Here is a 16,893-nt window from a genome sequence, read left to right on the forward strand (position 1 = left end):
TTATCACTATTATTATTATTAGAGAGAGAGAGAGAGAGAGAGAGAGAGAGAGACTCTTATTATGTAGCTTAGGCTTGTGACCCTCCCACCTTGACTTTCTAAGTGCTAGGATTGTAGGTGTGTGCTGTTATGCCCAGCTACCATAACATAACATTTTAACATACCTTAAGAGTTGTATTTCTGGGCTGGAGAGATGGCTCAGTGGTTAAGAACACTGGCTGTTCTTCCAGAGGTCCTGCGTTCAATTCCCAGCAACCACATGGTGGCTCACAACCATCTATGATGAGATCTGGTGCCCTCTTCTGGAGTGCAGGCATACATGGAGGCAGAATGTTGTATACATAATAAATAAAAATATCTTTAAAAAGAGCTGTATTCATTGGTTTTTATGATATTTTTTAAAAATTTTATGTATTTAGGTCATTCATTTTAAAAGACTGCAGAGACTATACCACACTGCCCACGAGGCCCATGTTATACAAAGATTAAGAGTCCCTGTGTGAAGGTATTCCCTTAGTAGGCTTTTCCTTAGCTCCATCTCCATCAAGAAAGGGTCTGGTGTCTGTGCTCAGTACCTGTGTCCTTCTTCTTGATTTGGCTAAAGGATGGGGGAGAGATACATACATTTTGGCATGACTGGAAGAGCCCCAGGTAGGGTTCACTGCTCCAATATCACCTTTGAACTGCCACTTTTAAAATATGGTTCATATTGCCCAGTTCCTCCCACATAACAGGCCAGAAATAGAACAGTGAACAAGGTATTTTCCTGATTAGAAAGATGGAGAATAGAAAATAAATTAAATAAATGGTGGATTCCAGGGGGATAAATGCCAAGGAACAAAATAAAACCAGAAAAGGAAATGGGTGTGGTTTAGAGGACTAAATTTGCCAAGTTTCTAAGGTCTGAACTGGAAAGTCTTAGGGATTAGATGACCTCAGAGTCAAGACCCAAGGGAGATAGGAAGGGAGCTATGGAGACTTCCAGGAGAGAGAGTCACAGTGAGAGCCCAGGCAGTGCAAAGGTCTTGAGGGCCAAGTGGCCTGCGGTGGCCACCGGGGACAACAGAAGGCAGGTGTGGTTAGAGTAAGGGAAGAGGGAGCAGGAGACAGGTTAGAGAGACATCATGCAGAGAAGCGAGGCTGTCCAGATGGCTAGGGCTTTTGTGTTTTGACTAGGTCACAAATAGGGTTTAACTTGAATTTCTGTCTGCCATGCTGAGAACAGACTGAATGGAACATGGGCAGGAGTGAGGAGACCAGGCCTTGGGAAGCCACAAGCTTACAACAGGTGACTTGGAGCAAGCCTGGAAAGGGAGGGGACAGGAGTCAGGGTGGACATATTTGGAAAGAGCCAAGAGGATTTGCTGGCAGCTGGATGTGGAGTGTGTCCGAGAGAGAAGTCAAAGGCAGCCTCAGGGAGGGTGGGATGCCATGCATCAAGGGAAATCTGTGGAGGGACGAAGTTCAATGGTTTGAACTCAGGAGCTCACTTTGGATATCTTACTTCTTCTTTTGAGATAGGTCTCGCCATGTAGCTCAGTTTGTGGCCCCAGCCTTGAACTCACAGAGACTCACTGGGATTAAAGGTACACACCACCAGGTGACTTCTTACTTCTGAGATGCCAGTTGGGGGAGTGGTCCAGGCTTGGAGGCATCACTTCTGGGTGGAGTAAGACACAGTGGGACAACCCTACCCATCAGCAGCCATCATACCTGTTCCCATGGGCACCAGTCAGATGCTTTTCATTAATCTTCCCTCAGTATCTTTACAAGCTCCAGGGGAAGCAGCTAGTAACATCCCCACTGCACAGATGGATGAACTCACTCAAGATGTAAGGGGCCTGCTGAAGTCACACTGCCAGAGAAAAGCAAAGCGGGGCTTTCAGCTTACATTAGTCATTTCAGAACTCAAGCTTTGCAACCCATTAAAAATTATATTTATATTTATTTATTTTTGGTTTTTCAAGATTTTTTTTTTTTTGGTATAACAACCCTGGCTGTCCTGGAATTCACACTGTAGACCTGACTGCCTCGAACTCACAGAGATCTGCCTGCCTCTGCCTTTGGAGTGCTGGGATTAAAGGTGTGTGACACCACCACCCAGCTACTTATTTTTATTTCCTGTGTACGAGTGTTTAGTCTGTATGTCTGTATGTGGAACACATGGGCAGTGCCTGTGGAGGTCAGAAGAAGGTGTTGGATCCCTTGGTACAGGAGTTACAGATGGTTGTGAGCAGTCATGTGTGCTGAGAATTGAAACTAGATCCTTCTAAAGAGCAACCAGTGCTCTCAGCTTTCTGAGCCATCTCTCCAGGCCTTGTTTAGCCTGTCAACACTATTACAATGTCATAGTACATTACATCAGTAAGCTGTATAGGCCCCCTTCCCTCCCTCTCTCCTTTGGTTTTGTTTTCAAGATATTCATCCTTAGCTTCCCATTATCTATAGAAGAGGCCAAACTATCCTTAAAGTTAATACTTGGAATCTGACAATCTTCTTAATTTACACACACACACACACACACACACACACACACACACACACACACACGCTGTGGGAGGGAGAGGGAGATAAAGAGGGAGAGAGAGGGAGGACATAGGCTAAATAGAGATAAAGAAGGAGGGACCACACAGATCCAGGGGGGCTACCTAGCAGGGAGGACCCTAGAATGACTGTGGTTTATAATAAGTTTTGGTTTTGCCCAAGTGAAACATTTTACTATTAAGATAAGAATTTGTACTGTATCAAGCTGATGAAAAAATATGCTGGCTGTACTTCCAGGAGGGGAGGCCATGATCTTTTTAGATTATGCGTTAGCCTATAGAAAAATGTCTTTGCTGTAAATCAAACAGTGAAGGGGAAGATGAATAGGAACCTCACTTACACAACTTAAGTAAAACGTAGCTCTCTGAACAGATGAAGATAGGTTTCTTCTGTATCCCAGAATTGAATCAATATTTATATGTATAATTCAGCTATTATCTGGCTTAAAAGGGCTTATTGGGAAAGGTTATCATTTTTACTATTTTTCTACAGAGAAAATATGTTCTAGTTTCAAATAACCCTGGACTTTTGAATAATTGTAACTTTTTTTTTTTTTTTTTTTTTGGTGGAGCTGAGGATCAAACCCAGGGCCTTGCACTTGCTAAATCCCCACTGAGCTAAATCCCCAATCCCTATAATCTGTTTTTATGTTTAAAAAAAAAAGTCTGTATGAAAAACAAGAAGAAGAAGAAGGAGAAGGAGAAGGAGAAGGAGAAGGAGAAGGAGAAGGAGAAGGAGAAGGAGAAGGAGAAGGAGAAGGAGAAGGAGAAGGAGGAGAAGAAGAAGAAGAAGAAGAAGAGTCCAGAGACAAGATGCACGTTTCTCATAGGTGTGCTCCCAGAGATCTGCTTCATTCAAACAAGTCACATTTCTTCCTCCCTCCTCCAAAAATGAGTTCATGGAGGGACCAATCAATCCACTGATTAGCTGAGACCTCAGGATCAAACCAGCTCCCCAAAGTTCACTAGCTGGCATCAAATGAGCCTGTGGGAGATGCTTCATAGTCAGACCTCATTGGACTTCGTATGCTTGTCTCCTGGCTGACCCTGTAAAGCATCAACTCCACAAGTGCAGAAAAACTGCTTTACTCATTATATTGAATGGTGCCAAAGAAGGCTCTTGACAAATCTTTGTTGAATGAATGAATGTTACGCTTCCTGTTTTCTTTTCCTGATCTCCCAGGTTAGATGGTATACAATGCCCACATGCCTGCTTTGAGACATTTAGTAAGACTAAAACTTTTTTTTTCCCCTGGAGCTGAGGACTGAACCCAGGGCCTTGCACTTGCTAGGCAAGCGCTCTACCACTGAGCTAAATCCCCAACCCCAAGACTGAAACTTTTAATAAAGATTAATTTTAATTTCAATATTGTACATGTGTGTCTGTGTGGATGTGAGTGCAGGTGCCTGCAGAGGCTAAAAGAGGGTGTCAGATCTCGTGAAGCTGGAGTGACAGGTGGTTGTGAGCCACCCAATGTGGGTGCTAGGAACTAACCTCAGGTCTTTTCTAAAGTAGTATGCACTTTTAACCACTGAGCAATCTTTCTCTTTTTTGGACATAAGGTCTCATTCTGTAGTTCAGACAGACATAGAATTCACTATGTAGCCTGAAATTGCAATGATCCTCTTGCCTCAATCTCCCATGTGCTGGACTATAGCATGTACTGCCTTGTCCAGCTGGTGTGATGCAATTTCATAGCTAAACATAATAATTCTTATCTTACTTACTATGGTATTTCCCATCCCCTAGTAGGCAGCAAACATGTAGTGAAAGAATAAATGATAGCATACCGTGGTGAAATTGGGCAAAGTGAGCAATAAGTCAGGGCTGGGGAGAGGGGCTGAGCCCTGGGCTGTACATAGAACTGCCTGGGATTAGTCCTGTCTCTCCTAATCGACTGTGTGGCATTCACTCAGAACCTTCCAGTGTCATACTTTCCCCAGCTGAAAAATGAGGAGCAAGATGGCATCATTCAGGGAGAGCCTGTAGGCCAGGACAGGCTAATTCTAGAAGCTTATATTCCAGCTTGGTTCACTGCTGGCCTGGAGCCCTGATGGGCAGCAGAACTGTGCAGAAGCCACTGGGAAAGATTTGGCCCTGTTCCTTCTGCTGGCATGAGGATCCCGGTCTGGGACCTTCCTAACTTTTTTGGCTGGGTGAGGAGGCAGCAAGAGGATTTGATTGATCTTCTCTTCTGGGGGGTCCTCATCATAAATCTCCCTGGCCCACTGGGGTCTCCTAGGACTCAGGAGCAACAGCCAGTGCATTCCTTGGCTCTTACAGGCTCCAGGCTTAGCACCTTTTGCCTCTTTCGGTTCCTAGCTCTGGGGCCACCAGTGAGACCGAGTACTTGTCTGCCTGATAGTAGCTCCTCTCTGAGTACTAGACAGCTTCTGTCCATAGAGTCACAGCCTTTCTCCAAGTCTGAGCTTGAGATCACACAGCATGGCCTTGTGCAGACCTGCCCCAGGCTCACCAAAGAGTCAGGAATCCTTAGCTCTTTTGTACCGTGGACTCCTTGTTGGTTCAGTGAAGCCTACAGCTTCTTTCTTCCTTTTACAATTATTATTTATTCTTGTTATTGTGTGTGTGTGATGTGTATGATGTGTATTTGTAGGTGAGCAAACCAGAGTGCACATGTGGAGGTCAGAGGCCAACTTTGTGGAGTTGGTTCTCTCCTCCTACCTTTATGTGGGTCTCAGGCATGGAACTCAGGTCACCAGGCTAGTTCAGCAACTACAGCACCTGAGAAGCCATCTTGCTGGCCCCCTGTGGACTCTTTCTCAATGAAATGTTTTCAGAAGCACATAATAAAATGTACATTACTGGACAGCAAGCAAATTGTATTGAAACACAGTTATCAAAATATTAAAACTATGTTTGTGATAAAGTAATTTAAATGTATCTTTATAATGTACCTGACTGGATTTGGGTGACTACAATGGTTACCTACTGATAAACATGAATACTATGTCAAATACCCGCAGCAGCTGTGGGGTGATAGGAAAGCATCAGAGGACCATGGTTTGCAGTCTTCATTCTGAATGAAAGAAACTTGCAAATTTCATTTACAGGTTCCGTGAAAAACAGATGTGGGATCTCCTGCCCTGGAGGCAGCTGAGTTAGTGAAATTATGTGAGTTGGAGAGGGACCTCCATATCTCCAACCAGCCTGGAGCCCTCTGTAGATACATTCATGGGTGATCATGGGTGATGTAGTCTTTTGCCTTCCTTGGTACTCCTATAGGGATAGTTCTGTTCCCTCTCTAGATCATTCTCCCCTAGGGCTGGACAGCTACAAGGGCTCTCACTTGTCTATAGAGACTCTGGGGTCCCAGTCAGTGCCTGTCCCTGAACTAGCAGTAGAGAAAGACAAAGGGCCCACCTGGAGCTAGTCACTTTATCCGTCCACTCACTCACTGACTTCCTACCCTCTGTCAGGTCAGGCAATGTATAATCTGAGATTTAATTTCATAAAATATAGCCAGGCGGTGGTGGCACGCCTTTAATCCTAGCACTCGGGAGGCAGAGCCAGGTGGATCTCTGTGAGTTCGAGACCAGTCTGGTCTACAGATCGAGTTCCAGGACAGGCTCCAAAGCTACACAGAGAAAGCCTGTATCAGAAAAAAAAAATGTGTATGTGTGTAGGCATTGTGCTCAAAGATGTGTGCTGCAGGTAAAACAAAAACAAAAACAAACAAACAAACAACAACAGAAAACCACAAAGGGCTGGAGAGATGGCTCAGAGGTTGGGAGCACTGGCTGCTCTTCCAGAGGTCCCAAGTTCAATTCCTAGCAACCACATGTTGGTTCACAACCATCTAGAATATGATCTAGTGCCCTCTTCTAGAGTACAGGCAAGGCAGTTGGGGATTTAGCTCAGTGGTAGAGCGCTTGCCTAGCAAGCACAAGGCCCTGGGTTTGATCCTCAGCTTAAAAAAAATATATAGAGTACAGGCATACATGAAGGCAGAACACTGTATACATAATAAATAAATACATCTTTAAATAAAAACAACAGTGTGTGTGTGTGTGTGTGTGTGTGAGAGAGAGAGAGAGAGAGAGAGAGAGAGAGAGCGAGAGAGCTGTCCTTAGAGATTATAACTACTAAATGAAATGCACAAACACATCAATCATATGGCGTTGCAGTTTGTAAGAACAGCTGTGAACTCAGGAAGGTGAGGTGAAGGGACATCAAAGAAGTCTTCCTGGAGAAAGTGACCTTTAAGGAAGACTTGGAAGGTCACTTTTCAGGAGGGAAAAGAGCACTCCAGGCAGAGGGCTATGTACTGTTGTACTGTGTGGATCAGGTCAGGGGACAGGAGACCCTGGGCCAGGCGGGGCTGAAGAGGAAGGCTGACTGTCCTGCCCCTCAGGCACCTGGGCAAAAGTTTGAACATTATTTAATGGACCAGAAAAAGTCCAAATGAGATAGTCCCCAGGGATTTTCAGGCTTAGGATATTACAGGGATGAGTGAAGAGGACTTGCACCTTTGTATGCTGACACCCACCTTGAGGGCTGGAGCTCAGTAGTAGAGCGCTTGCTCAGCATGAACTAGGCCTTAGATTCGATTCTTAGTACTACAGGCGAAAAGCAACAACAAAATGAAAGAAATTAAACACCCTTTTTGAATGTGTCGCTTAGCTTTGTCTCAGTCTGAGCTCTCTGCTGTGTGCATGACCTTCCCTATCATATCTTTCTGTGCTGTCTGACTACCTGACTAACCCCCCACCCGCCCAGCGTCACCAGCAGGAAGCCTCCCTTAATGACTCCATCATCTTCTTTTACATCAGAGCTCCGGGGACAACACAGGCCGTGCTGCCATCACCGCTGGCTGGTTATAGGCCACTGTTCATTTTCCCTCCCTATAACCCACCCTGGAAACAGGGTGGGAGTCAGGTGGCGAGAGAGAGAGAGAGAGAGAGAGAGAGAGAGAGAGAGAGAGAGAGAGAGAGAGAGAGAGAGAGACAGAGAGAGAGAGACAGAGACACAGAGAGAGAAGCTCTTAAATCTTCCCTTGTGAATTGTGGCCAGCACCCCAGCCTGAGACTGGAGCCACACAGTGCCACCTCCTGGCACTAGGTAGAATGGCAGGCAAGATGTTGGAGGGAGGGAAGGAGAGATGTGGGAAACTAGGCACTGTTGAGGATCAGCACACGATTTCCAGTCTGCTGGAAGGTTTGTCTAGGGGCCAGATGATTACAGATGAGAGCTGGGCAAGAAACAGGAAGGAGGACCTGAGTGCACGATGGAACAGCTGTCTGAGGTGAGAATCCCAGGTCCAGCTGTAAGGGCTGCTGAGCCAGCCAACCAGGGACCCCTTTGTGACCTTGGGGACAGAGATGTTGTTCATAAGACTGGGGAGACAAGCCTTCCCAAGAACTTCCAGAGATCAGGGGCCTAGCCTTAAAGCCAAGTATCCAAACACACACGCCCTCCACGCGCCCCCCTCTCCCTCCCACCCCACTTTCCGGAACAACTTGTTTTTGCTTTAAAGCCTGGAACTTTGACCTGGGAGCTGTTTCCTCCCCTTGGTCACCTGGTGTCTTTCCTACTCATCCTCCCTTACTGAGCCCAAAGTATAGTTCTTGGAGTCTCTGCTTCCTTCGGGGGTTTTAGGGAAGTTGGAGGTGCTTGGGGGAAGAGACTGGATCTCCCATGCTGGTGGCAAAGGTTGGGGTGTTCCCTGAGGGCACGAGCCAGTGAGTGGGTACCACCACGGGAGCTTCTCTGCACACCTCTCTTTGGATCTCTCCACCCTTGGCTGCTGGAGTGTCCCAATATTCTGGGATTTCATTTCTCTGCCTCATCTTTCCTCCTCTTTCTTTGAAATACCTGTATGTTGGGCCTGTGTTTGATCCTTCAGTTCAAACACACACACACACACACACACACACACACACACACACACACACACACACACTCTATCCTGGGGAAGCCGTGTGCCGCCCCCACCCGGTTGCCCAAGTCAGAAACTTAACCTGAGAGTCACCCACTCCTTATCCTCTCCAGCTAGTCATGTGCCCAGAAACCACACCCTGGTTTTTCTACCTCCCAAGCCCTGCTCAAAGCCTCCTCTAATGCAGCCCATCAGTGGCTGCAGGACTCACATTCCCGAGTTGGCCTCTCCCATCTCTGATGACCTTTTCATTTTCTCAAATGAGGATTTGACCTTGGTCCCCTGCTCCCTTGCTTAAAACCGATGAGGGAGGCAGGGTGGATATTGGTTAAATTCCACCCCATTCCTTTCATTCCAACAGCGGCCATTCACTGGCTGTTCATTAACGCCTGTCATGCCTGCTCCTCACTGCTCCTGAAGACTCTCTGCCCACGTTAAGAACAGGTTACACGTGTATGGGTCGCATCTATCATTCAGCCCCCTGAAGAGTTTCCTGACAGCCCCTCGGAGTATCACAGACCCACTGCACATGCATGAAAGTAGGCAGACACAGGTGCACACACACAGGAAGAAGGCTCAGGGCTCTCACCCAGGCTCTGAACAGCGGTTTGGTTATCTCTGGACCTCTCTGGCTCTGCCAGCCTTTCCTCTTCTTTCTTTCCTTTTCTTTGATTTTCTTTTTGGGTTTTTCTTTGGACAGGAACGAGGGTGTGTGGTGAATGTGACTCAGGACAAGCAGTGCTGTGGAAGCCCTCACACGGGCAGGCCCGTACCATCCATAGTGCCACCACCAGTGTTTAATGCCACAGTCATCCATTCTTAGCCACCTTATTTCCAAACTCATCCTTTCTAAATCTGATCAAGCCGGGTTGATATTGGCTCTTCTGGAACTTAGCCTTGTGTGGGACCTGGATCACAGGCTTTATGTTCTGTACTCAGGGACAGATGGACATGATGACTGTGCCCTGGGCTTTCCAGAGTCTCCTGGCCACCTGCCTAGAGCCCAGACAGCATGAGATCTGCTACCTGAGTGTCCACTGGGAAGGGCTGTTTGCAACGTCCTTGTAGGAACCCATATAAGCAATAGAGACTGCCAGAGAATCCTTTCCCTTCCCTTCCTTAGGACAGGGGTCTAGCCTACTCTAGCATCCCACCTCCTATATTCTGGAGTGATTTGAGCAAGGAGGCCCACAATGATCTTCAGCCCCAGACTTTTGTAGGCTCTTGGGTCTTCTTAGTGTCTGGAAGGTCAGGTGGATACTGTGTCCTGTGGAGTGGGAAGTGGGCTTCTGTGGGGCCTGGCTCTGTGGTGTCAATGTCTGGAGACAGAAGAACTATCTCATAGCTACTCCTGGCTATAGACTAGGCCCTGGCAGTTGGAATCATCCTTCCTTTGCTCTGCTCAGCCTCCTCTGATGAATAGATCTGAAGGCAGGCATTGAGGCTTCCGACCAAGTCAAATCTTGTCTGAGGTCTGTCAGGTTTACCAGGGACCAGAAATGTGGAACTGGGCTATGAGAAAGGTGTAGGGGACCACTGGATTGGTCAAGGTTGGGGACTGTGAAGTGAGGCTGTGTCTCAGGTGTGGGGACCCAGGGTCTGGCTTGATGGGGGCAGAAACAGGTGGGGGAAGGGCAGAGTATAGGGTAGCTCTGGGGAAAGTGGCCAGGTGAGCCTTCCCTGAGTTTTTTTTGGCCACAGCCCTTTTCCTCTGGCTCCTTGAGCCAGTCACCAAGTGTCTTAAACTCTTTGACAGTCCTCCAAGAAGCCCCACCCACTGAGCCCATTCAAGGCAGGACTGAAAATGTGTCACACCTTTCCCTGGGAGCCCAGCCCCATTGCCAGGAAAGGTGAGCTCAGAGGGAGTCTTCTGAGGTAGCCTGGGTCTTGGAGGAGGCTAGGACTTCCCTGATTCACAGGTCCATCTCCTCACCTGGCTTCTGAGGGGGTACCTTAAATACCAATTTGTTGGGCTGGGTATCAGCCAGGCCTGGCAGCTCATTTCCATGGGAGGAAGGGCAGTTTCCCTTCACCAGCCTGCCAGCCCTTCCTCCCCGCCCTCCCTCCCTTTCTGCCTAACCCAATCCCGTGGCTCTCCTTCAAGGCCTGACTGCTCCCCAGCTGATCTCATAAAAACACTCCAGACCTCCAGCAGCTCCAGGAGTCCGAACACCAGCAGTGGACCAAGGCCTTGCAGCTGCCTACAGCCATGTTGGCCCTCAACCTGCTCATACTAGGTCTGCTCTCTGCAGTGGCACCTGCCAGCTGTCAACAAGGTAGGTAACATCGGATTGGAGTACCTGGGCTGTGGGGAGGAGAGGGCTGGTCGGAAAACAGTGACCAGGGTAGGATGGGGTGGTGATCTGAGATACCCTGTTTTGGAATGGGAGCAGGCACTGGGCCAATTACAGTCCTCTGACTTAGGCTCTGTGATTTGTTTTCTTGCAGTGAGAAGTGGGCAGCAGGGAACATGTTGGCTCTGGGGTTTAGAGAGGGGACAGGAGTTGAGATCCAAACCTCACAGCAGGAATTGCCCCAGAAACTACTGGGTACTGAGGGCAAGGGCTAGGAACTTGGTTGGGAGTGGTCCCAAGGCACCCTCAAATGCTTGCTCTGGGCAGGATGGGTGGTTGTGGTGTAGGAGCTGTTCTAAGTCCCTGGCTTTGACCTAAGTCCTTTTGTTGTTGTTGTTGCTGTTTGAGACAACATCTCTCTATCTATCCTTAACTATCCTGGAAATCATAATATAGACTAGGCTGGCCTTGAACTGAGAGGGATAGCCTTGCCTCTGCCTCCTGTATGACCTAAGTTATCCTTTCCTCACTTTTTCCAGAGTGTACTCTTCACCAAGATTTTTCTGTTGTGCTGTGTGATCTTGAGGAAATTACTGCCCTGCTCTGAGACTTAGTGTCTTCATTCATTCTCAGTACACCTCACCCCACCTGCCTCTCAGAGTTGCTGCCAGATTGGAGGTTTGGAAGGGCTTTGTACCCAGTAGTCTGGTGTCTGGGGGCTGGCAAAGATGCTCGTTTATATTTGCATTACCTCTGAGAAACTGAAGGACCAGAGAAGTCCAGTAACTTTCATGGGCCAAGAAGGAACAGGTCTCAGACCATTTTTTTTTTTTCTGCCTTTGACTCTGCCACTTGCTCCCTAGAGTCACAAGAGCAGGAACAGAGGTGGTCCCTGGTGTCTTGTGAGGAGTTAGCTGTAAGAGCCACGGGAGAAGGAAATGGGGAAGACACCTCTTAGGGTTGTTCCCAATGCCTGCGCATCATTGGCCAGAAAAAGTGATGGTCCTGAGCAGTGTTTCTTGGCCAGGGTAGGGAGGGATGTACCCAAAACAATGGCCCTGGCAGAGCAACGATACTGTGTATCTTCTGCTATCCAGGGTTGCTAACCTAGGGCTGTCATGGCTACAACCCAGAGAGTTCCAGGATCCTCCCTTGTCCCAACACTTATCGGCCTCAGAGATAGTGCTGAGGATAGAAAGAAGAGCACAGAAGTGGACTGGGTAGGAATGAGGTAAACTGAGGTCTTTTGATGCCTAGCTTCTCGTAACACAGGATAGCTCTATTCATAAAGGCAGGACCTCTCTCAAGCTTCCTGTTCTCTCTTTCCTCCTGAGGCTCTGAGCTGCTGGGTGTCTTGTCTTCGGAGAGTGAGGGCCTCAGCCTAATGGGGAGAATGGTTTTTCTTGGGACTGCTAGTGGCCGGAGGGCAGAGGCTTCTGAGAAGTTGAAAGGGTTGAGGTTGATGTCAAAGGTGAAAAATTAGAAGGGGTACAGGCTAGACCTTAACCTCGTATCTGACCTCTGTGTCTGGGCCACCCTGCTGGACAGGATAAAGGGACTCCAACCTGGAACCCACCCTCCCCTGCCACCTTACCTCTCTTCCTTCCCTGCACCCCAGCTGAGCAGCCCGGGGCAGACCTCACCCTTCCTAGTTTTCCCAGAGAAGCTTTCTGATCAAGAACTGGATCTGCTAGATGCCAGCCTTAGCCTGGCAGCTCTGGGCCGGCGGGGGAAGGAGGAGGGGCCACTTCAGCTGACAGGGCCTAGGCCAGCCACTAGGGTTGCCCTTCGGTCCCTGTTTTCTTGCACTTCCTAGGGGGCCCTGCACGTGACTGTAGAGGGTGAGTGTGTGTGTGTGTGTGTGTGTGTGTGTGTGTGTGTGTGTGTGCAGGAAGGAGGCTCTAGGAGCCTGGACCTCAAAGCAAACCCTGAGGCATGTCCACTATTTGGCTGCTCAAGTTTTCTTCAGACTCTTCCCTCATACTTAGGAGAGTAGACAGGCCTTAATACTTATGTCCACTCAGGCCATTCAGATGCCTCCCAGGGCCCTGTTGAGGCTGTTGGCCTTTGTTTTTTTTTTTTTTTTTTTTTTTTTTTCCGAGACAGGGTTTCTCTGTGTAGCTTTGCGCCTGTCCTGGAACTCACTCTGTAGCCCAGGCTGGCCTCGAACTCATGGAGATCCGCCTGGCTCTGCCTCCTGAGTGCTGGGATGAAAGGCATGGGCCGCTGCCGCTGCCGCCGCTATTGCTACCACCACCACCCAGCGCTGTTGGCCTTTTTGACACGGTACCCAGACTGCTGTGTACCTGCAGCTCCTCTTCCTTTTCCAGGTCGGGGGAACCTCCAGCCCTGGATGCAGGGCCTTATTGCGGTGGCCGTGTTCCTGGTCCTTGTTGCAATCGCCTTTGCTGTTAACCACTTCTGGTGCCAGGAAGAGCCGTGAGTGCCGTGTGAAGACTTGGGGCTGGGCAGCCCCCGGTGGTCAGGGTGGCCCTAGAACTGTTGTGTTTACTCTAGTAGCGGATGACCTCAGGAGCTCTGGCTCTCAAGTCTTACCACTCTGAGGAAAGGGAACTGGTCCTCAAGTTCCCAGGAAGAGCTAGGGACAGAACCAGCTCTGAGCCTTTCTGGCTCCCAGGCCTACAGTCTGCTGGCCTCATGGCTCTCTCATTCCCAACCATCTCCCCCAACCTCCCCCACCATGAACTTGGTAGCAATGTCTTCTTTCTGTGTCTCAATTTTTGTTTCCACCTATGGAGTTGGGATGAGAGCCTGGCCTTCCTCCTGAAGTAGAAGGCCTCAGCCTTCTGGAAGGTCAGCTTACATGTGATGCAGAGGGCCTCACAGGCACACAGACTAGACAAACAATTTAAATCAAATACAGTTGAAGGAAAGAAAGTTCAGAGCACAGGACAAAGCCTGAGCTGGCTTAGGGGTTGGGAGGGGGTTGGTTAGCACGCTGCACCAACTGCACATTCACCCCAAAACCTGACATACAAGGAGTATGACTCAGTCAGAGGATGGGATGGCACGAGAAAAGTACACTTGAGTCCCAAGTTTGGAGCACTGGTACCAGGCATGAATGTATGGAGATAAAGAGCCCCCTGGGTGAAGAAGCTACATCTACCTTCGGGGATCTTCCCCCAGGTCTTACCAAGGTGGCCTGGCAGCCAGGGACCCAGCAGCATCCCTCCACAGCCTGCAGAGTATGTACAAAGAGCTAAGGGGTGGAGAAGGACAGAGACTTCCAGTGTGAGGCTCATGAGGTCAGTAGGACCTGGCGGCACCAGTGACCTAGACTGGGGGTGTTATGTCAAGTTGGGTCAGTGGATGAGATGACATTAACAAGTCCTTGTGGCTGTTCCATAGGGGTGCAGAGTGTGTGAAGTCTGCAGGTTTCAAGACACACGAGGAGGCTGAGTACGAGGCTGGATAGTCTGGACCTGGAAAGGACAGAGGCAGTTCAGAAAAGGATGGGTGGATGGATCTATGAGCTCTTTGGGAGGGAATCTGGGAGTTGATAGAGGGAGGTGGTTGGGGGCACTGGAGGAGGAAGTATAGAGAGGACTCTAAAAGCCTCTCTGAGCAGAGGACACTGAAAACAACCTGAGTTGACCTGGGTGGGACATGTCTGGTGGGACTTGCCTGTGGGATGTCCGAAGACAGCTGAGCAGGTTTAAGTGACCTCACCAAAACAGTTTGAGGGGTCAAAGGCGGGAGCTTTCTGCTAGAAATGCTTTGTTTCCCCTCTCTCTGCCTTCTGTGACCACTAACCACACCTCCTAATTTGGGATGTACTCTGAGTCCTGTTGGGTCCATGATCTGAAGGCAATGGAAAGAGACCTGGGACTTAGAATAAGTGCCTTAGAACTAACTATGTTCCCTGGGTCAGGCAGGAGGATGTGAGGCCTGAGGAGGAGGAGACTGGAAGCTGGTGTCTGCAGGGTCCAGAGGAAAGCTGGGGTGCTCTCTGTCTTGGACCTTGAGAACCAGATCCCAGAATAGAGTCTTCTTGGATGGGGTAAAGTGGACAGTCATTGATGAGCTACTGATAAGCTTCATTTCCAGGGAACCTGGGAGCATGGTCATGATCGTTGGAAACAAGGCAGATGGGGTCCTGGTGGGAATGGACGGCAGATATTCCTCAATGGCGTCTGGTTTTAGGTGAGATGCTACCGGGGGAGCTGGGAAAGGTTGTCGAGCACAGAGGAAGAGCTGGTGAAGTGAAGAGGGTTGGTGTCCTATAGGAAGACAAAGGTTCAATTTTGGAAGAAGGCTCAGACGGGGCAGGGTCTTTGTAGGATAATGGGCATCACGGGGAGAAGGGACTCAATAGGAAAAGGAAGTCAGTGAAAGAGGGAGTGAGTGAGTGGGGGACCCTGTGGGAAGGGAGTTCTTGGGAGGCTTCCTGGGGAAACCTAGTAAAGGAAGAACATGGGATTTGGGTGGGGATGTTTCTGAGGGGCCTCCAGTTCAGGCCCACAGGTCCAGATATGTTTAGGGGAAGGGTTCTCCTCTCCCTGCCCCTCTCTGGGAGCCAGATGCTAATTCTGGAGAGAAGGCCTGATGCAGGATGATGAAGAGGGAAAAAAATGGGGAAGGGAAGCCAACAACCCAGTAAGCCCTACCTCCCTTTCCAGGTCCAGTGAGCACAAGAATGCCTTCGAGAATGTTCTGGAGGAAGAGGGCAGGGTCCACAGCACACCCATGTGACAAGCTCATTGATGGCCCCAGTCCCCAGGCTATAGGGCACATAGAGTTGATGCCCACCACTTCACCCAGTCACTGTTCTGCAGTAATCTATTAACAAAAGCTGGCCCTCTCAGCTCTTTTGAATCACAGCCATCTCAGCCTAGGGCTGAGGCCAAGCTGAGCACAGGATGTGATGTGGCCCTGTGGTCTTCCTGGGGTCTTCCACCCAATTCTGAGGAGCCTTATAAAGAGACACCCAGCTCAGCCCTTACCCTTTCAACTCCCTCCTCCTGCAACCATGGAAGTGACTCTTATTTCTGGGAAATAAAGACTTTTTTTTATATTTTGGGGCAAAGGCTCAGACCCATCTTCCAGGCTCCAAGCAAGGCATCATCCATTTCTTTTTATAACTCTCTTCTAGGGTCCATTGCCATTGGACTTAGGGATTACAGGAAGCCCTGGACCCATAGGGCAGCTAGGGACTTAGAGGCTCAATTGGAGAGGCTGAGGATGTGTCTAGGAGGGAATGAGAGAGAGAGAGAGAGAGAGAGAGAGAGAGAGAGAGAGAGAGAGAGAGAGACAGAGACAGAGAGACAGAGACAGAGACGGAGACTCCTCTGCAGCCTGGGTATGTGTGGGGAACTCCCTATGGGTGTGGATATGCGTGGGAGAGTTGAACTCATCCCTGCCTGTGGGTGGTCCTTGTCTCTTCAGACTAAACCCCTTTTCTGCCTAGAGCAGGCAGGAAATCTCAGGAGGAAGACCCTGCTGAGAGTTGGGTATCCTGGACATCCTCAACTCTGGTCCATTTCAAAATGTCTTTCATGTATGGATGGCAGGAAGAGACCTGTGAGCTGAGGAGCTTTCCCACTCTGCCCCTTGTTCAAGGCAGAACCCTTCTGCAAGAACCGCTCCCCAACAGCTCACCCTTCCTACATCTTCTGAATTTTTCCTATACAGCACACCACCCACTCTGCCCAGCTGTCTCCCCTTCCCAGGGCTCCAGAGTGTTGGGCTCCATATAAAAAAGAAAACTGTGGGGGCAGAGACAGAGGAAGCCCGAATCTGTGTCCCCAGTCTCCCATCACCCTACTGTGCGACCTTGGGAGAGGGGCTGTTACTCCAAGCTCCCTGACCCTGTGTGCAGGATTTGGCTAGTCTCTAGCAGAGCTAGACTAGAACCAAGTCCTCACCAGTGTCTGGGCTCTTAGCCCTGGGTGGGATGGGAGCCAAGGGAACCCAGTCTAGAAGAGACCAAGAGCTTTGAGGCAAGTGCCTGTCTGACCCGGCTCCTCTGTGTCTGTGTGTCTCACTGAACAGCGTCTGTCCCTCTGTGTGTGCTAATAAGCCAAAACAGACCCATTTCCAGAGCAGTGGATTGTGTGGCGAGGCCCGTCAGATGCCTCTGTCACTGGTCTCTCCTTTACACAGCGTCCGTGCTGCACACTCTACTTTGAGGTCTAA

General features: G+C 49.3%; 1 protein-coding gene across 1 annotated transcript; it reads left to right on the plus strand.

Annotated features, from left to right (window-relative positions):
- The first annotated feature begins 10,598 nt into the window (after positions 1-10,598).
- On the plus strand, positions 10,599-15,710 carry Pdzk1ip1 (PDZK1 interacting protein 1). The gene is made up of 4 exons (XM_036180173.1): positions 10,599-10,719; positions 13,068-13,176; positions 14,806-14,901; positions 15,378-15,710. Exons 1-4 carry the CDS (start codon positions 10,653-10,655, stop codon positions 15,448-15,450), a joined length of 345 nt encoding a protein of 114 aa, XP_036036066.1. The 5' UTR covers positions 10,599-10,652; the 3' UTR covers positions 15,451-15,710.
- The last annotated feature ends 1,183 nt before the right edge of the window (positions 15,711-16,893 follow it).

The sequence above is a fragment of the Onychomys torridus genome, chromosome 2 (assembly GCF_903995425.1).
Source record: "Onychomys torridus chromosome 2, mOncTor1.1, whole genome shotgun sequence".
Lineage (NCBI taxonomy): Eukaryota > Metazoa > Chordata > Mammalia > Rodentia > Cricetidae > Onychomys > Onychomys torridus.